Source organism: Phaenicophaeus curvirostris, chromosome 6, assembly GCF_032191515.1.
Source record: "Phaenicophaeus curvirostris isolate KB17595 chromosome 6, BPBGC_Pcur_1.0, whole genome shotgun sequence".
NCBI classification, from domain to species: domain Eukaryota; kingdom Metazoa; phylum Chordata; class Aves; order Cuculiformes; family Cuculidae; genus Phaenicophaeus; species Phaenicophaeus curvirostris.
The window spans coordinates 48,719,820-48,740,307 of record NC_091397.1 but is presented as its reverse complement, the minus strand read 5'-3'; the positions used below and the strand labels follow the sequence as shown (position 1 = coordinate 48,740,307).

The 20,488-nt window shown below is 44.7% G+C and overlaps 1 protein-coding gene across 1 annotated transcript in view; it reads right to left on the bottom strand.

Annotated features, from left to right (window-relative positions):
• The window catches only part of SH3BP5 (SH3 domain binding protein 5), a 57,911-nt gene continuing 37,423 nt past the window's right edge, over positions 1 to 20,488 (bottom strand). Inside the window, exons 4-9 of the mRNA XM_069860145.1 lie at positions 19,832 to 19,996; positions 11,880 to 12,010; positions 7,189 to 7,231; positions 4,284 to 4,503; positions 2,154 to 2,414; positions 1 to 1,463 (exon numbers count right to left, since the gene is read on the bottom strand). Of these exons, the coding sequence (XP_069716246.1) occupies positions 1,282 to 1,463; positions 2,154 to 2,414; positions 4,284 to 4,503; positions 7,189 to 7,231; positions 11,880 to 12,010; positions 19,832 to 19,996 (1,002 nt within the window). The 3' untranslated portion in view covers positions 1 to 1,281. The remainder of the gene's footprint in view (positions 1,464 to 2,153; positions 2,415 to 4,283; positions 4,504 to 7,188; positions 7,232 to 11,879; positions 12,011 to 19,831; positions 19,997 to 20,488) is intronic.

The following is a 20,488-nucleotide window of genomic DNA, read 5'->3' as shown; positions in this document are numbered from 1 at the left end:
TGTGGAAAACAAAAATGTTTACTGTAGTGTGAAGAATTTTAACATGAACTTTGCAAATAGATACACAAGCCGTGGCAGGGATGAAATACAACAGGACTGCAAAAACATAGAATAGAAAATACTTTGGGCAATACTAAAGTTCCCATCAAATTAACAATAGAAACTGACATCTTAGATAAAATGGTGCTTTCAGAAATGCTTAAGCCACCAAAATGGAAGAGTCCTAGGATTTTTACTACCACTTATTAGCATAATTACCAGACACTACTACTGCCTAACAGCTGCTGGCAAAACATGCCCATGCCCTTCCTAATTTTATTGAACACTTTCTGCTGGGCATACTAAAACCCCATGTCCCTTTAACAGTTATAAAACCCCACACAGTACAAGCTACGGAGAAGCTTAAGAACACATTGTCAATCTACACTGGCAATTCCTTTTCTTCATGCATATTTTGAGGACGAATCCCTTTTCATGACTGTCCTGAAAACATCTACGACTCCCATTTTCGAGCAAAAAAAAAAAACCAAAAAAATCCAGACCCACTTAAAGTGCTGAAAAATAATATTTCACTCCTCAGGAGAGGGGAAGGGCAAGGGGCCAATCAACTCTTTTTGGTCACTGGAATCACCCTCAAGTGTCCAAGCCAGACTGGGAAAGGTGGCTAGAAAGGGCCTACGACCCCCGAGTGTTACCATCCCCCTGCTGTCTGTCTCTTGACACCAGTTTTTATAGGCATGACTCATTTTTCTGTGAGCACCAAGGGAAGAGCAAAGGCTTTTAGACCCCACACATGCAACAGCTTTCTTGTATACAAAATATTTCTACAGTTTCAGCGTAATACAGACACATACAGAGGTTTAAAGAAGATGCCACTTATACTCGAGATCCACCGTATCTAAAGAGCATTTCATTCTACAAAACCAAAGCCAAACTGCTCTCTGCAAATGTCTGGCTTGAATTTCAGACCCCCTGCTGGCATGAATTTACACGGGACCATTCCTAGTTATTGCTTCAGCCAGGCTGCTACAAAACAATTTACAAAGTCTGTGAAATACGAGCACAGCTTAAACATTTGATAACTTGTCCGGCCTGCAAAGGATTTAGTGAATAAAAACTTCAGCCCTCCACATCAATTCAACTTCTTAGTGCAGTTTTAAATTCTTAAGAGTAAACGCTTAGGATTTGGCATATATTATTGGCACAATGTTCTTCAAACACTTAGAAGTTCATGTATAAATATTTATACTCCCATTAATCAGGACGGGGCCCAAGGAGGACTCAGCCAATCTGGGCAGCTTTTCTGCCTGCGCATATTCCCTCTTTGATTTTCATGCACTGAAGGGAGAGCTGCTTCATTCGGTTTTCCAAAGCCAGCCCCTCAGTGGAGCCGCTCCTGTTGCTGCTCCTACTCTTGTTCACTCTGTCGCTTGCCTTGTTCTCAGCCCCTTCTGCCCTATCCCCTGCAAAGAAAGGATTAAACTGGATGTTAAACCTGGAGTTCATTTGGCAACTTAGGCTTCAAGCGGGTACCTCTGCAACTCCCTTTGCTGAAGTGCGCAAAAAAAAATACAGGAGCAGGAGCAAGACGCTTTAAGGAAACTGGAATTGGCCTTCCAAGCCACGCTCGTCTTGTGTACCACATCAGCAAATTACAGCACAAACAGCCTTAGGTTGGAGTACAAGAGCAGTAGTAATTCTCTAGTCTGAATGTGTCAGCAAGGGCTGGTAAGACCTGCAAGAGGTTCCTTTTAGCTTGTTATTTCTTTTGGGTTTTTTTTTTCCTGGAAAGCAGGATTTTTCAGCAAGCAGGCAGTAATTTAAAAAAAAAATAAATTAGACTCAGATTTTCCTTAAAATAAACATATCATCAGAATCCCACTGACCGCTTACTTACTTACTTCATGAGAAACCTCAAACCCTTCCACTGAGACAGAACCGGGGAACCTTCCCAGCCAGGAGAATAACTGACACATTTTAGATGCCATCGTTAACTGTGGGACGCTGGGCCTTCAAGAACTGCCTTCCCCAAGGAAGTGGCCAGCGGGTCAGAGCTCAGTGAGCTGGCGATGCCTAAGGGAGCTGAGAAGGTTTTCCCACTCCCTTTATAAAGCTGAAAAACATTGGCCCAGGGCGTATCCAGCTGTGCGTACCTCTTTCAGCTTCGCACTCAGGGGACGATGCTCCGCTGCACTCGCTTCGGGGGCCGAGGACAGGAAAGATCATCCCAAACTCAGAGAGGGATACGGGGCTGGGCAGATCCAGGCTTCCAGGTCGCGTTGCGGGAGGAAACTGAGTGGGCACCTCAGAGGGACTCGTAGGACCAGAGCTGAAGCTGGACACTGACTGAGTTTCTGAATCTTCTTCGGATACAAAGCTGCTACCGTTGTCATCCTCAAACACTTCTGAAGCCACTGCAATGTTCAAAGCATATTCCACTTAGCAAATCAACCCCCCTCCTGCACCTACCCAGGCAGAGACAGTTTCATGGAATCACAGAATCATAAGGTTGGAAAAGACCTCTAGGGTCATCCAGTCCAACCGCCAGCCCAGCACCACCGTGCCTGCTGAACCATGTCCCCAGATGCCATGTCTACACATTTTTTTAACACCTCCAGGAATAGAGACTCCACCACTTCCCTGGGCAGCCTGTTCCAGGGCTTCACCACTCTTTCTGTACAAGCATGATAATCCACAGGCGCCTCTTCTCATACCCTGCCCCCTTAACGTACTACTTAGACAGCTCTAGGGGCTGATTGCTTCCACATTATCTTCCCATTTCTGCAGAAAAAATCCAGCATGAACTTCCAAGATTTCGGATGAGGATCACCAACCAACACCAAATTTAAAAGTGCCCCATGCAGATACATCATTTTCCCTGCTCATGTTTGCTCAGATCTGAAGTGTAATTGAAGCAAACCAACTCCAAGCTGTCTGGCTAGATTAAGCTGCAGGCTCTTTGATAGCAACAGGAGGAGGAATCCATTAAAGAAGGTTCTATTTTGTGCAAAACAGGGGTGCAGATTTTGCTAAAATTCAACATCTTTCAGTCTTGCCCCATTCCAGGATGGGGACCTGTGAACCAAAGACTTCTGCACACCAGTAGTCCCACTGGGATCAGAAGGGTTCTGATGTGCATCTGCCTCTACACAACAAAAGCATGTGCTGGAATCACACTCGTCTGAAGAAGTCTCAGGAATAACAAGACCTTTACAGTGACCTGAGGTTATCTTCAGTTACGCCTCCATGTGATTCCTGTCATTGTAAGAGAGGCTCAGAACTGCCCTGAAGGAGCAGCAGGAGCAAAGCAGCAACATTAACAAAATGGCTCAATGCAGAAGTTTCAAAGTAGTTCTTCTCTTACGCCAGCAGCCTGAGACACGAAGGGTGCCAAAAGAGGCAGATGCTGTCATGGGGGTTGCAGAGATGTTCAGCCTCTTTCTGCTTTATTTGCAGACTGCAGAACTGCACCTGCGCACCGCAGAATTGACCTAAAAGGCTTCAAACACAGAACGGCTAAAAGCATTAACCACCTTCTTGAGCTGCACCCAGGGCGCTCTGTTCAGAGCCAGTTCACTGTGGTCTGGGTTTTGCTGTTTTGTTTTTAATGCTGTCAAATTCAAGACTGCAGAGCGGCCTTTCTTCTCACTTGCTGTGTTTTATCAATATATGGTAAGCAATACAGATAACTTTGTAGGGGTGAAAGCTAAAGAAGGTTGGGCAAGAAAGATGTTTCCAATTACAGGAATCCTCTACTTGGCCAGAAGCACTGCCACCGGCCAATCTACAACAAGCACAACTTAAACTGTAGCTTATTTTATCACCATCTAAATTTACCACAGGAGCATTTGTAGGTCTAAGAAACTCTTGCTGCTGCTGAGGTGCTTTATTAAACTCCATCAGACAAATCAAGACACAGAATGGCCTTGGTGGAACCTCCCCAACACGTTACAATGCACAAGAGCTTAACCTGTCGAGGCTATTTTCGTTATTATGTCTGGCAGGCTGCTAGTCCTGCCCTGTTGTTACCCAGTTCTGCGTTGGCACCGGACGCAACCTGGAGTCCTTACACCTATGTCAGACTGTGCCATTCAAAGAGAAGGATGAGCCCATGCTGCCATCCTTGTGGGCAGCTTCAGCAGCGGCCAGGAAAGCCGGCAACTGGCTGCTCTGAATTAACTTTATTGGATCTTTCTGCACCTACTTTCCAGGCCCCTGAACTCGTACAGCACAAGGAAACTGTCAACTCGGTTGTATCAGGCGTGGGGGAGCTCTGTACTCACTGGAGATAGTGTCTGACTCCGGTTTACTTGCTGACAGGTCTTCCACAGAGGTATTGTTCCCTTCAGCACCCACGCCACATCCTCGGGGCCCCATGGCAGTGGACCTCCTCCTCTCATGAATCTCATCAGAGATCATCTCCAAGTTTTTCAAGGCAGTCTTATACTCTCCCTTTGCCAGGGCCAGTTTTGCCTGCAGGTCATCCACCGTCTTCTTCAGTTGCTAACAAGAAATGCAGGTATTAGATGTGCTTTCATCACGAACAATGCAAAGGACACAGTTCTCCATTACAGAATCATAGAATAACCAGGTTTGAAGAGACCCACTGGATCATCGAGTCCAACCATTCCTATCAAACACTAAACCATGACCCTTAGCACCTCATCTACCCGTCCCTTAAACACCTCCAGGGAAGGTGACTCAACCACCTCCCTGGGCAGCCTGTTCCAGTGCCCAATGACCCTTTCTGTGAAGAACTTTTTCCTAATGTCCAGCCTAAACCTCCCCTGGCAGAGCTTGAGGCCATTCCCTCTTGTCCTGTCCCCTGTCACTTGGGAGAAGAGGCCAGCACCCTCCTCTCCACAACGTCCTTTCAGGTAGTTGTAGAGAGCAATGAGGTCTCCCCTCAGCCCTCTCTTCTCCAGGCTAAACACCCCCAGCTCTCTCAGCCGCTCCTCGTAAGACCTGCTCTCCAGCCCCTTCACCAGCTTTGTTGCTCTTCTCTGGACTCGCTCCAGAGCCTCAACATCCTTCTTGTGGTGAGGGGCCCAGAACTGAACACAGGGTTCGAGGAGCGGTCTCACCAGTGCCGAGTACAGAGGGAGAATAACCTCCCTGGACCTGCTGGTCACGCCGTTTCTGATACAAGCCAAGATGCCATTGGCCTTCTTGGCCACCTGGGCACACTGCTGGCTCATGTTCAGTCGCTGTCAACCAACACCCCCAGGTCCCTCTCCTCCAGGCAGCTTTCTAGACAGACTTCTCCTAGTCTGTAGCACTGCACAGGGTTGTTGTGCCCCAAGTGCAGGACCCGGCACTTGGCCTTGTTAAACCTCAAGTTTAACCTTATGAGTCCACATGACTTAGCTCTGCACAGTAGCATAAACCAAGGTTGATGTTCAGGTGATAAGAGAGTTTGTAATTCAAGTACATCCCATCGCAAGCAGTGGCGCTTGTGAAGGAGACAGCAACAAGGCAAACCCTGGGAGCCAGGGGCTGGGACTGCCTCCAGAGTGGGGTAATGTCCTCTGACTAAGCACAGAGCAGGGGTCTCCCTTGTAACGCACAGGATCTCTTGTTAGCGAGTGCACCTCTCAACAGGATGTCGCTGCTTTTCCCACAACCCCTACAGGGTTTGCTCTGACAGCTCCTTGCCTGCAGGGCACAGCATGGCCGCTGGTTATCACGAAATGGGCTAAGCCTCACTCTCCCCTCACCTGAGCACCAAACCCATCACTTCTCGGTTACTAAACCTGCGGACCAGAAAGCAGCCAGCCTCAGACCCCAACACACTTTCCGTGTTCCCAGGCACACACCCCACTCTACAGCAAGGGCAAAAGTGTTGTACACCCCGTGTCCCAAAGGTAAAACACTGCCTGTGTATCTGTAGCTGTCTCTACGCTGGTTTATATTGTACATTAAAAGCAGCCTGTGCTTTTGTATTACATTTTACACGATCACTCTGCTTCAGGAGGGCACTGTGCAGCTGTTCCAGAGAAGAAACAGGCCTTCAAATAGTGGCCTTTGCCCATGGAGAAAAGGGGAATTCTCAAAAGACGCCTCTAGCCAGAAGGGATTATTGGGCTGCTGCCCAGCCCAGGACAGGTGAGGGTTTAGCTCCGTGCAGCAGCAGCTGCTGACCATGGCTACACAGGTAGGCAAGATAGAGGAGCAGAGGACAGCCCAAGCCTGGATCCTGGCAAGGAAAAGATGCGCACCAGAGTCTCCAAGGCTTACGAAGAGCTGTTGTGTCTCAAGGAGCCCAGGGAAGTGCTCAGAAAACAGGTGTGGGACATACTTTGCATCCCAGGCAAGGAATGGGAATCACCTCCTAGCCAGGATCCTGCTAACCTAGCGCCCTGCTGGAGCCTTCCTGCACCCATGGCCATCAGTGCCTGCAGCACCAGCCACTACCCTTGAACTCAGAGGAGCCAGGCTCCCTGTTTCGGGGTGGGGGAGGGAGGACATGCAGCAAAAGTCAACCAAATACAATAAAGACAGCAGTTCTTGCGTTTGACTTTTCAGTGTGACTCTGCTCTCCTACCCCTGGCAGTTCCAAGATTAAGGGCTGCAACAGCAGGGATTACCATCCCATGCACAATGGCAATACTCACCCTGAGGCCACTGCGCACTGCAAGGCGTGTACTGTGCTCAGGCACTGGCCAGACATGATTTTGCACCACACAGAGTGCAGCACAGAGATGCCAAAAAAAGCCCTGGCAGCCTACCTAGCCAAACCCAAAATCCCTCTTCTGCAAAACCAAAAATCAGAAATTCATTATCTGAATGATGTTTGAGTACTAGAAGCAGGTTACTGCTTCTGTCAATTGACTCAGTGAATGGAAAAGAACATCCCAAGCACAGTTAAACAGTCTGACACATAAAACATAGGGGAAAACCAACCAATCAAACCAACCAACCCCAGAGACTTCAAACTACAGGGAGTAAACAGTCAAACCGTATTTGTTCAGTTCTAGCAGCAAGCAGCAGGGTTCAAATGCTTATTTCACATAAGGAAACAAAGCCTCTCTTAGCCTTTTATCTTCAAAATGAGCTTAGCAAACTGCTCAAGAGGATTTGAATTGAACTGGTCTTGTGCAGAAATGCAACACAGTTGTCAGAGCACATTAGATGCAATTTCAGTATTTACTGTAAGCAGTTTCAGATGGATCCGAGTTACACACATACCTCTAGTTGGACGTAGTACTTCGCCTTGAGTTCAAAGTAAGGTCTGTGGAAAAACAAAGAGCAACTGTTTACAATCAATGCAGAGCACGGGAGTGGGAGTTGTTCTCCATAGTAGTAACACAGCTATTTTGTCTTTTACTGCAACCCCAAGAGAGTACTATCTAGATGACAGAACACCTACCTACATGTGTTCTCAATGTCTCTCTTTTCTCCTCTAACTTATCTAAGTTCTCATGGGTCTTTTGACCTAAATACAAATCACAGTTTTTGGAGCTGACAGCGGAATTCCTTCAGGCCTAGGTTCTGCAAGCTATTAAAATCATAGAATCATAGAATCACTAGGTTGGAAAAGACCTTTCAGATCATCAAGTCCAACCATACCTGTCCACTACTCAATCATATCCCTAAGCACTTCATCTGCCTGTCTTTTAAATACCTCCAGGGATGGTGATTCAACCACCTCCCTGAGCAGCCCATGCCAGTGCCCAATAGCCCTTTCAGTGAAGAAGTTTTTCCTAATGTCCAATCTGAACCTGCCCTGGCACAACTTGAGGCCATTCCCTCTTGTCCTATAGCCTGTCACGTGGGAGAAGAGACCAACACCTACCTCTCTACAACCTCCTTTCAGGTACTTGTAAACAGTGATAAGGTCTCCCCTCAGCCTCTTTTTCTCTAGGCTAAATAACCCCAGCTCCCTCAGCCGCTCCTCCTAAGACTTGTGCACCAGCCCCTTCACCGGTTTCACTGCCCTTCTCTGGACACACTCTATGACCTCAATTTTTTTTTTGTAGCGAGGGGCCCAAAACTGAACACAGCATTCGAGGTGCAGCCTCACCAATACCGAGAACAGGGGCAGAATCTCTTCCCTGGTCCTGCTGGCCACACTGTTTCTGTTACAGGCCAAATAGCTCTTGGCCTTCTTGGCCAGCTGGGCACACTGCTGGCTCATAGTCATATTAAATGCAATGTCCAGCATCAGGCCTAGGTATTCTCTCTGTATCCATCTAATTTTTAAGCCCACAGCACACAGAAATTCCCCACAGAGGTAAACCTTAGATTTCCCCATGTTTACATATTGGGGCGGAGATGCAGTTCTGAAGTTTTTCAGTGGAGATGAGGGGGATGAAGAGAGGTCAGAGCACCACATGCAAGGGCAAAGCACTTCCCACCAGCGGCCCACCAGGCTCTTCCCTCCCACTGCATAGCTCTGCAATACTTTGCTTGGACACAGAAGAGGACAGTTGTCACACCCAGTCTGTTTCCCACTATAGCCAACAAAACTTGCTTATAAGGTGCAGGAGGACAGGGACAACAAGAGGTTCAGTACAAAGCCTAGAAACCACATTCCAGCTTCAAAGTTATGAAGCCCACAAGCAAACATCATCTGATAAAACACTCGACAGCAAAAAAGCCATTTTTTTTAACAGGGCACACTCCCTACCCTCTTCACCTCTCAGAAGCTCTCTTGGAAAGTATAGGAGAGATAAACAATTAGGTACAGATTCATACGAACTAGAATGTGAACTACCCTTGTCATATTTCTACCCTGACAGAAAGCCTCTTCTGAGCTGTAAGTCCTACTGCAGCTACATTTTGGACTGTGCACCAGAACTCAGGAGTGTGAAACTCTGGCTTTCTGATACTTAGAAGGGTTGAATTCACTACAAAGTCACACACAAAATAACCGAGTTGCATTTCCTTGAGAGCAGCTTATTTTGCAGCTTCTTTGTTTTCACTCAACAACCCCCTGCTGTCACTAGGAGAGCACAGCCAAGTCTGCAACGTTTCCAGTGACACTGATCCAGTCAAACTTCACTTCTGCCTACCCTCACTGGGATATAACCCTGCCAAAGTCTATCTACACAGATGGACCTGCCAGGCATGGCAAAACTGCGGTTGAGAGTCTGAACCCAATGGCTGAAGGACTCCTTCAGCCACACCTGAAAGCAATGGGAGGGCAGAGACACTGACAGAACAGTGTTGCAGGGAAACACCTGCAGGGAACAGAGCGTAACCCACTCACCTCAAATGACTCGATTCTCTTTTCTCCCTTCTTTAACCTGGTGCAAACTGGGAAGGAGCAACCAGGCTTGAATCCTAACCTCCCATCAGCTTCCACAAGCCTAGGGGAAAAAGTCCCCTTTCAATCAGCAAACAAGCACATGTACATTTGTGTGGAGTGAAGAAGATAATACATATACAGACATGTGTACGTGTGTGTACACACATGTGTGTAAACACATACACATGTGCATATGAGCAGGCATATTTACAGGTAACAGATGAAAAAGATGCCACCTAAGTCAGGAGAAGGATATCAGCAGTCTGAGATGTGGGTTTTAAAACGTAAGCACTCTTCCTCACACACTGCTAGCACAGCTGGGCATCCAAGGGCAGCAGAAAGCAAGGCACTGGCAGAGTAGGGTCTCACATCTACCTGGGACACTTCAATCTCTTACATCCACAACAGTGTAACTATTGAAACCTGGTCCATGACACAGCAGGGATGGTGAATCATTCACTGATAAAATTGGTGTCCGTTGTTTAAGATCCTGACATTGCATAGTCAAGCAAAGTCATGACAGGAAGATAAGTAGATGACAGGAAGACTGAAAGGCACTTTGCCCAAGTCACCAGAGCAGAAAGTGACTTCCAAAAACCCACTAACACAGGCAAATTCATTATCCTACAGCTCAGAGACACTGAGCCAGGAGATCCTGAGACTGTTAAGAACACGCAGCCGTATGCAAATTCATAGCTCACAAACAAGTAAGCATCCAGAAACAAAATTAAAAGCAAAACCAAAACAAAACAATCCAATAATCATCCACTCATCAAATTTACACGGCAAATTATCTAAATTACTTTCCTCCAGGTTGTCCCAGTCTTACTTACAAATAGCAATGCTTTAAGCATCTTAATGCAGACTGAAGTGAGGAGCTAATGCAAATTGGCTTTTGCATGGAAAAGAACAACTCTTTCAGCACATCTGCCTGCAAGTTTATGGAGAGAGAGGATGGACAACACTGGCCTCAAAGGCCCAGGCATTACAGCCAACCTTTCCACACCATCCAGGGAGAAGGGCAGAGCATTTTGTGAGTTTTAAATCCTTCCTGAAAAGCGGCTATTAGCCTGTTACACACTACAATATAAGCAGCCACAAATTCAACAGCCTCATTTCCCAGTTTTATGTAGGCAATTGACAGCAGCGATGTTTTCAGCTCAGTTTTAATTTTCCTTTACCAACATAGTTATGTAGTATGACTTCAAACACATCTACAATAAGCCTGTTTGTGTCATCAGGCATCTTCCACTTTAATACTAGTTAAGAACTGGTGTTTCTGTACACCCCTTATTAAAGGATCTCTGAAACATCTTAGCTGGTTGGTTTATGCTGTGAGACAAATGAATATGTGGGAATCTTTCTACTCCACTAAAAAACAGCTTGTCCCAAGGAGATTGACACAAGACACCAGCCCCATGAGGGTGGATCCAGCAAGGAAATGAAGACTCATTTGCAAATCTCACAAGAGGTAGCTGGGTCATCAGATTCTGCACCTTCACTTGTATAAAATGGTACATAGGACCCCACTGACAACTTACCAGGGTCTTTATCTTAAATCTTAACATAAGGAAGGAACTCCTAGCAGCAAAACCACTTCTCAAATACTGCTCTTATCCAGAGGAATGTGTCATTTAGTGATCTGATGGTGTCTTTCGCAGCCGCAGTGCCTTGCTAGACAAACAGCACGCAGTTCATTCTATGAGGCCAGGCTGCTACACTGTTTCAAACATGCTCCAGTCTTCCTTGGAAAGTGCTAGCCCTTTCTTGAATTGAACAAACACCAACCAAAATAGATCTTTAGTTGACCGATTTCACCAAAAAAGACATTTTTGGATGGAAGGATTAAAGCTAAATACAGCAAGCAGATTGTTTAGACAAGCTACAGTCTGGAAATATAAAGAATATACAGACTGCAAAATACAAAGAGGAGTAAGAATTGGCTGGAAAGAGAGCCAAAATTTTAAACAGGTTCTGAGCAAAAAAACTGTTTCACTTCTCTACAACAGAGCAAAACTGCACAGCAAGTGCAGATGCATTTATTAATGATGCTTGCTGCTTAGCTATGCTCTCAGAAGCACCTTTCCTTCCCTAAGAACAGCTCTCGCACAGCTTTGCTACGGCAGCGTCAGGAAATAAACAAGTCTGATGCATGGCATGCTACACTGACGCAGTCTCACACCTTTTGGGTTTCTGTCACTTGCTTTGTTGATCTCCTAACTAAAAATAAGTACTAAACGGTAAACAATCCTAAGCTGCAAAACATTTACACACAGAGCTCTGCAGTTCTGCAGGCAGCATCTATACAATCCCATGAGACTGTTCCTCAGACGCTACAAAGGGTTCAATGCACTAGAACAAGACCAAGAATATGCCCAGAAAACGTTCCTAGTTCCACTTAGTTCACGAATCTATCAAGTCCGGAGCTTCAAAAGACACTTAGAAGGCCAACAAATGCAAAGACAAATCGCAGAACCAATTGTGCAGTGAGGTTGTTGCACACAGACGGGAGCCCAAAGGAAGAGGTACGAAGGGCAACACAGTTTCACAAGTTTCAAAAACCCCACAGAACTTGTATTTCCCCCAACCAGATTTCACCATTAAACCCATCTCCGAATGCAAAACGTACTTAGATTTATTGATGGCTCTTTTCAGCTTCTTCTCCAGTTGCTTCATCCTTCCCATGGCAGCATTGTATTTGGCTGCAGTCTCCTTGTGAACCAACTCGCTTCTCGTTTTGGTCTGCTCTGCCTCCATGACCTTCAAGAGGGAAAAACCAGGTTGAGTGGAAAGAAACAATGATCCATTCTTATCATTTTAATTAACAGCATCTTCATAACCTCTCCAATCAGCTCATGTCAGGAAAGTGAGAGTATACAAAAATTACTTGCAATGAACCTACTTAAAAGTGTTTCCTGAAAGGAGCAGGAATGCGTGTCAGATTTGCAAACACTGTTAATTTTGACAGAGGTGTTGCAGGTTCTTGCATAATGCACCTTATGGGAAGTTCAGAAAAGCCTCAGATTTTGGGATCATCCATTATTTAACCCAGTTAGACATTCAGGAGTAGAACAGCACTAGTAGAAGTTGCCCAGTTACATTTAACAGCGTTGTTTCTGTTCCCTTATGGCAGCCTGCCTCTCCCCGCAGGGAGCCAACAGGCTGCTTAGCCCCCAGCTTGCAGTTCCACCAGTCTGGAAAGGGTTGAAAACCAACCAAGGCAGTGGAAGGACTAAAACACAATTCAGCCTGAATCACCTGTCGCCAGAAAATAGTGTGTCCAATGACTGCCTGTTTGCAGAAGGTCAGGAAGCTATTTTTTCTCTTAAAACAGCTGACCAACCTCAAATCACAGTTTCAACACTGAAAATACCCAGAGGTTTGAGCCCTGAGCTGACACACCTATCATGCAGATGGCTGAAGCTATGCTGATGACCAACCCACTATTAAAGAATCATAGAATGGTTTGGGTTGGAAGGGACCTTAATAGATCACCTAATCCCACCACCTCCCTGCCATGGGCAGAGACACCTTCCACTGGCTCACGTTGCCCAAAGCCTCATGCAATGTGGTCTTGAACAACTCCAGGGATGGAGCAGCCACGACTTCTCTGGGCAACCTGTTCCAGTGCCTCACCACTCTCACAGTAAAAAATTCCTTCCTAATGTCTAATCTAAATCTCCTCTCTTTCAGCTTAAAACTGTTACCCCTTGTCCTATCCCTGATAAAGAGACCCTCCCCAGCTTTCCTGTAGGCACCCTTTAAGTACTGGAAGGCTGCCATAAGGTCTCCATGGAGCCTTCTCTAGGCTGAATAACCCCAACTCCCTCAGCCTGTCCTCACAGGGGACAGGCAGATGCATAACGCACTGCAGTCCCAGGCCCCACACATCAGTGGCTCTCCACAGCCAGGCTAGGTCTTCTCTGGCCACCTGGGCTGCAGCCCTACACAGAAGCAATCATTTCTTCAAAGCTTTGTAACCAAACATGGCATTTTGCAACAAACAGGAGTCTACAAAGCAACACGAAAAGTGAACATCCCTCCATTAGCTGTTCAGCTGGTACCCTATAGTCACATTTTGCAGGTAATTCTATCTAGGGTACTTTTATTGTGCAAATTTGAAAGTAAGGGTTCCAAAGTTTCTTTTGACCAGACGTAAAATAATATACTCAACTCCAGTGCCCTTCAACTACTTTATATATAAATGAGGCATCAACTTTTGAAGCAAAATATACCTATATATGTATCTCAGATTCATAACAGGCCGTCTCCTGCATCCTGAAAATAAGCTGCAGCTTCATCTTGAGCAAATGTTTGAAAGCTAGGTTGATGCAATGACTTTCCTCAGTGAAAAATGTCAGGAAAGGCAGTTTCAGCATGGAACTGTCTTAAATTAAAATGCAGTCTCCAAAGGCTGCACAAAAGCTGGTTTGCCTTCTTTGCAGTGTGGCAAGGGAACTGCAGCGTAAAAATGCTGGAAGGTGCAAAATAATGGAGTGGCTGGAATTTGCAAAGCTCAATTAAATGTCAACCCCTCGCATCCATTCCTGGGGCAAAATTAGCACCAACTTTGATATCTGGGATGATCCACATGATAATGCTACCAGCATCAAGGTCATAACCCAGGCTAGGTGTCCAGTATCATGGGGTTTTTTGCACATCTTTCATACCAAACATCACAGAAATGCTGAACCCCACAGAACTGGGATTTGAGGATGACAGATTGTAAACACCTCAAAATATCTTACAAAATATGAAATTTGCTGCCAGCCCTGTATGCCCACATTCATTATGCTTTACAGAAAGGAAAAAAAAAGGTTGCATACTTCATCCTTTTGCAAAATTAATGATGTAAGGAAAACCATCTTTCCCCCCTCCCTTGTTTTCCTGCAGGTATTCTGTCACCACACTTACATTACCCACAAATGTCTGTGGAGAGGCCAGAAACAGCCTGACTCCTTTCCCCAGGACAGCAGCTCAAGATGCCCGCCCACAACCAACAACAGTATCTGGAAGATTGTGAGGTAACTCCACGGAGATCCATCATCTACCAAGATGCATTTAAAGTATTTCATTTGGACAAGAATAAACAAGATCGTCCAGCCTTACACAAAAGCCAAACGGCCTTTTAATAAAGAAGCTCTCCCTCAGGGCAGCTGGACAGAAACAGACTGCAAACTATGCTGCCAACTCTGCACCTGGGAGGTTCAACGTTCAGACCAGCTAAGGAAACCCCTCACCTTTTAAAAAAGTCTTACAAGGCTTGTGTGGGAAAGAAGTACTTTTGATCAGACCTAATAATATGTTTGGGGGAAAAGCAGTCTTATACGGACTTGTAAACAAGCTTTTGGTTACAGTTACCGAATAAGTTGTTTCACCTAATAAAAGCCGCTATGCTTCTACCACCAAAGCTTGCCTTGCTGATGCTTCTAAGCCATCACAGATGCAATAGCATCACTTAGAAAAAGGCAGAGATAAAAGCGAGGATGCCTCTTCACATAAGAGTGCTCTAGACACACCTTTCCTCCTTAGCTGTACCTGCCATCCATACCCTTGGGGCACGCAGGGGATATAGTACTCTTACAGAAACATTCATGGTGCATGAACTTCTAGGGTGCTCACACTGTTGCTCACATCTCTGTAGCCCACATCTGTCCCTAATTACTAGATCACCTATTCCAGGCAGAACTCATTCTCCCAGGCAGCACAGGCAACAAGACACAACTATTGGAAAACAAACCAAACCAAAAAAACCAGCACAGGAATCAATCAAATCTTCTCTTGTATTTCCTCGTATTTCCAACCCAGATGTCTGGCAAAGGAAGGTCAGCGTAGAGTATATATTTGTAGTGAATCAGTCTGTACAAGTAGAAGGGCAACGAAGCTGGTGAAATGGCTGGAGAATAAGCCTTATGAGAGGCAGCTGAGGGAGCTGGGGTTGTTTAGCCTAGCAAAAAGGAGGCTGAGGGGAGACCTTATCACTGTCTACAACTGCCTGCAAGTAGGTTGTAGAGAGGTGGGTGTGACAAGTGACAGGACAAGAAAAAATGGCCTCAAGTTGTGCCAGGGCAGCTTCACACTAGATATCAGGAAAAATTTCTTCACTGGAAGGATTATCAGGCACTGGCACAGGCTGCCCAAGGAACTGGCTGAATCACCATCCTGGAGATATTTAAAAGATGGGTAGACACAGTGATCAGGGATGTGGGTTAGTAATGGACAGGTATGGTTGGATTCCATGATCTCAAAGGTCTTTTCCAATGAAACAATTATATGAATCTAAGTAGCTTTGTTTCCTTCAAAAGATTTGCATGATCTGAAATCAAAGATGGACTCAGGCAAAAATTCAGTAATAACAATAGATGCAAATGAAAAAATCTGTCAGCGAAATTAAGCAAAGCTGACCATCTAAGCCACAGAATTACTCTGAATAACTGTTTCTTTCTCAAAAAAATTAAATTGATGGCTCTTGCAGGGGAAGAATTTGAAATAAAAGAGGTAAGAGAGGTACACCAGAAGGACAGAATTGATAATACAAGGGATTGCTTTTAACCCCTGCACTTCCAGGGTGAAGTGACAAAGGTGAGGGCAGAGAAGGATGTGGATATTTTTGTTATTTCTTTTACAGACTGTTCTTCCCCCCTGCCTTTTCTCTAAGTACTTCTGAGTGCAGGAAGTCTCTCTTCTCTCTATATCATGAGAGCACCCACGCATTTTTCACTGACAGATGGCACTTCACGGTGTAATATCAAAGGGAGCTTCACAAGCCAAATGAAACCAGGAGGGAGCGTGCCTCCTCCCTCTTCACTCTCCCCTCATTCCTTCCTTTTTAAAATGTCTCATGATCAAGAGCCAAAACATTTCTTCTCCCTGCCAGAATTTATGAACTGAACATATCTCAGGAAAGACTGTAAAAGCAAAACTTTTTTAAGATTGCAGATTGCATCGGCAATTAGAAATTAGAAATTTCTCTTGAAATTCATGAGGTATGTTCCTTTCTGCTCCAGTTTGTCTCAACCTTGAGGTAACACATCTGCCAGCACTTTCCTTTTGTATACATTTATGGATGATTTTCAACAGCAGTATAAATGTGAAGATCTCTCTCCTTTATCCCTCCAAAATTCCCCATCCTTTGGCCCTTCTATAGTCCCACTCTCTGCACCCTAAACTGCAGCATTATAATTCAAGATACTAGCAGGTAGGCAACACACTTCCATTTCCCAAAAATATTTTTTCTAAATTTCGAAGACAAACTGGCTTACTAGCTTTTTGGTAACTGCAATGGCTAAAAGTGAACAGCACTTTTTCTTCTCCAGGTAGCTTAGAAGCTCATCAAATCCATTTCCATGCAAGCTAGGTGACTACATGTCCATTACAATTCTTCTTACAATTAAATTGCCCCTCTGATCGCATGAATTGCTCTCCAGACCCCATCAACTTACTGACCAGACCTCCTCTGACTACAACAGTAATTCAGGCAAGTAACTGGGTTGTACAAAGTAATGTTCTAGGCACCTGCAACTGATGAGCTAAATCCCAGCCTAAGTGTCATTACACATTTCAGACCTGTGAAGAAACGGACACCTAGAAAAAAAACAGCACAGGAATTCTCCCAAAAATACATATCAAGTTAAGAGTAGAAGCAGGTAAAGCAGCTGCCTGACTTGCAGGATCACATCACAGTCCACTGTTTCACTGTGGTCAACACATAGTTCAAGCACAGACATCTACAGGGAGTAGCTGCATCTCCACAGGGAGGCATCTAGCTTCTATTTAGGCACCCAGCTTCCTTTGGAAACACGGCTCAAACTGCAAGGTGGAAAAAAATGCTCTGTGACAGCCTGTACTCCCTGTACCTATTCATCCTGCTCCTGTTTGCTCCGTGAATAAAAACAAACAACTTCCACCTGTTATGCTTCCAGCCCACCCATGGTAAGTAACTCTCCCATTTTTCATCAGTTAAATTATACGATTTTCTATATCAGTGGCTACAAAAACCACAGTAACTCATTAGACCATCACATTAAAAATAGTGTTAATAGCTTCCCAGTCTATGACAAAATCAAAAAGCAATTACAACACGCAACCCATATCTCCACTTCCCTCCAGTGAGGGTCTGCAAACAAAATTTCTTGATTCGTACTCCAGAACTCAAGTTTTTGTCCACATCCATTGGATCAAGTACACAAGTAACCTAGCAGTATTTCCATATATGCCTGTGAAAAAATAAGTGTTTCATTTGTTCTCTTGCTTACCCTTTTCCTTTGTGCTGTTTGCTTTGTCAGCTACCAATCTGCTACAGGGCTCAGCTTTTGTTCCAAATTTCAGATTAATTCAACAGAGCCTGCTACATCTGCCTAAGAATAGCAAATAAAAGCACTTTATTCTTGCCTGACATTTTTATCAATAGAGAATCAAATGAATTAGTAGCCCACTTCTAACATTTGGCACAGAGGTGCTTTTCTGCACTTGATTCATTGCTGTGCAAGGCCCAGTGCAAGATTTTTCTCTGCCCAGTGCAACTGTCATTTATAACTACATGCAAAAAAGCTGGCAAATCCAAACAATTACTCTGTTTACATCACTGAACACTAAGCACTTCACTAATTGCATGCACTGAAACCAAGGAAGTATCCACTCTGCTCCTAAAGAAGTTATAAAACACAGACAAGCACTCCAAACAAATGCTGATTCTGTTCTGTCAGGACTTCCAGTAACATTTTCACCCTTCTTGGCTCTGGCCTTACCCTTAAGGCCTCCGATACGGCCAGCGAAAATCACGAGACAAACTTCCGTGTAGCTCTTTCAAAATCTGCTCTACCCTGGAAAGGTGCAGATGGGTGCTCTCTGGAACTCAGCTTACCCAGACTATTTTAAGCACCAGAAGAGCTGGGTAACACACTTTCCAATCAAGGAGCCATCATCTGCTCCATACAATCCAGTCTGTGCCTTGGAGATTTTCTAACTGCAGTATAGAAGGGTAAGGTTCCTATTTACTGTTTCAGTTCTAACCATCAGAGACATGGTTTCAGTCAGTACTCTGACTCCACCGAACACGGTCAGGAGCTACCTCCTGCTCCAAATCACTGGGTTTGCCCATCTCAGCTATACTCCTCTCACAAACCATCAGGGAAGGATTAAGGATTGTACAAGAACACAGAGATCCCCTTGAAATATCCAAGGAAAAGTGGAATCCACTTGAATTCTCAAAATTGCTAGCATTTCTTTCCTCACCCACTCCAAGACAAATTTTCATTATGCCAGCTAGAAAGAGGTGGCTGATCCACGGTTGCTATCACTCTCCACCAGACCTCAGCAGTTTAACAGTCAGGAGCTCTACACAACTCCCTAGATGCTTCCTGTTTTCTCACCTGTCTATTCTGAGAATCAAAAATCACATATGCTTCTCTGGACTTTGCTCATACTGAGCAGGGAGAACAACTGGGGAAAACGACAGCTGCTGGTGCCCTGGTGCATGTGCACTGCAAAATTGTGGGGCTCCCTTCAGAAATACACAGAGCTTACCAGATCTGCAAATACTTAAGGATAACAGGGAAAATAACACAAACAGTGCCCTGAAGCCTGTTTTCTCTTTTTTAATATACACCAGGTTTTCCATCTCTCCCCTACACATCGCCAACGTTCCTTTTGTTCACTGTTTCTTCATCAGGCAGCTGGTTTTTACAATTCCTTCTGAAATAGAGGCTTTCTTGTAACTGAGAAGCTTCTGCAGCAGAACAGAGCTGTGACATTGAGGACTGCGAGACAATAGGAACATTGTATGGCATGCTAGCATATCTGGAATAGCAAGTTCAGCTTCACTGGCATATTAAGGGAACTGCAGCAGAACAAAGGTTTTTAACTTCAATTTTTAGTTCTTTCATGTTAAAAAAGTGCCTTTTTCTAAGCAGACGGGAAAAAGAGACAGGGCAAATGACAGGAAAATTCTTCTTGACAGCTGCGAAAATGAATAGTACCTTTCATTGTTAGACGGTGCATCTCTTCCGTAGACTAACAAAAACTTTACAAAGGAGGTAAGACCTTGTTTAAATTCAAAAGTTAATTCAGGACAGAGCAGTCTGCAAGCTTAAAATTCAACACACGTTTTTGAGTAATTCTACACATTCAAACACACATCTCTGAAGCAAAGTGCCTTGTTCAAGTTACTCCATACTAAGAACAGGTTATATTAAAACTGGAATGTTTACCTGTTTCCAGAGTAAGAGTTTCCATAACGTGTATTCAGGAATCGGCATCCCCATGCAATCATTCTGGCATGATTTCAAATGTAGATATCCTTAAGACATTGTTTATGCACATTATATAGATGGCAAGTTTTGTCTCTTTAGAGAGCTACTCTACTAGTTACTATCACAGCCAGACAGAGAACTACAGCTGTCCCAGTAGCAGCCCAAGGCCCCAGTCATTTAATCTTAGGCTTCATAATTTTCTGTAGCTTCATTTCCTACATGTCACGTATCTGGACCTATGAAAAATTTGTTTTTTCAGAAACCAGGTGTCGTACACCACAGGAGAACACAAAACATGGAAAAGAGAGATACTAAGGCATGTTTGTATTACCCTCTGAGTAGCATGGTTGAGCATCTCTTGCCAGGCAGAGTCAAATTGACGTTTGTCATCTTCCAGTAGCCTCTGCTCAGCAAGTGAAATGGTTTCTTTCGCAGCACGCAGCACTTCAGTGGCCCTCTGAAAATCCTGAGTCGCCCTCTGAGCTTCCAGCTGTGCCTAAAAAAGAGAAGCTGGGATCAGAATCAAAGGAACCCTCACAGTCACGTCTAGAACATCTACCACACTAATCCCAGGACCTTAAAAACATATCGGCACTAGTATTTCCCAAGATTTTTCTTGGAAATGACACATATTTCCTCACTGGAATAAGTACTGCTAAGACAGTAGTTCCCACTCAAACAGGTAATTTCCAAACAACTGTCTCCTGGTGTTCATAGTTAAAAAGTACACAGCTGATTGTCTACAAATAAGCATCTGGCTAAGGCACAAACCCCTTACGATATAGGTTTAATCACCGAGAAACAAAACAAAAAAAAATGCAATAGCAAACTTGTAACGTGTCAAGAATACACAGAGAATGGCACTCCCCAAGTTTAGTCAGGGTGGATTGTCATCTGGAGCACAATTAATAGTGCTGAGAAAATGTTTTGGAAGTATTACATTGCTATACAGCTTAAATAAGTTTCCTGAGAGGGTGGCTGCTAATTC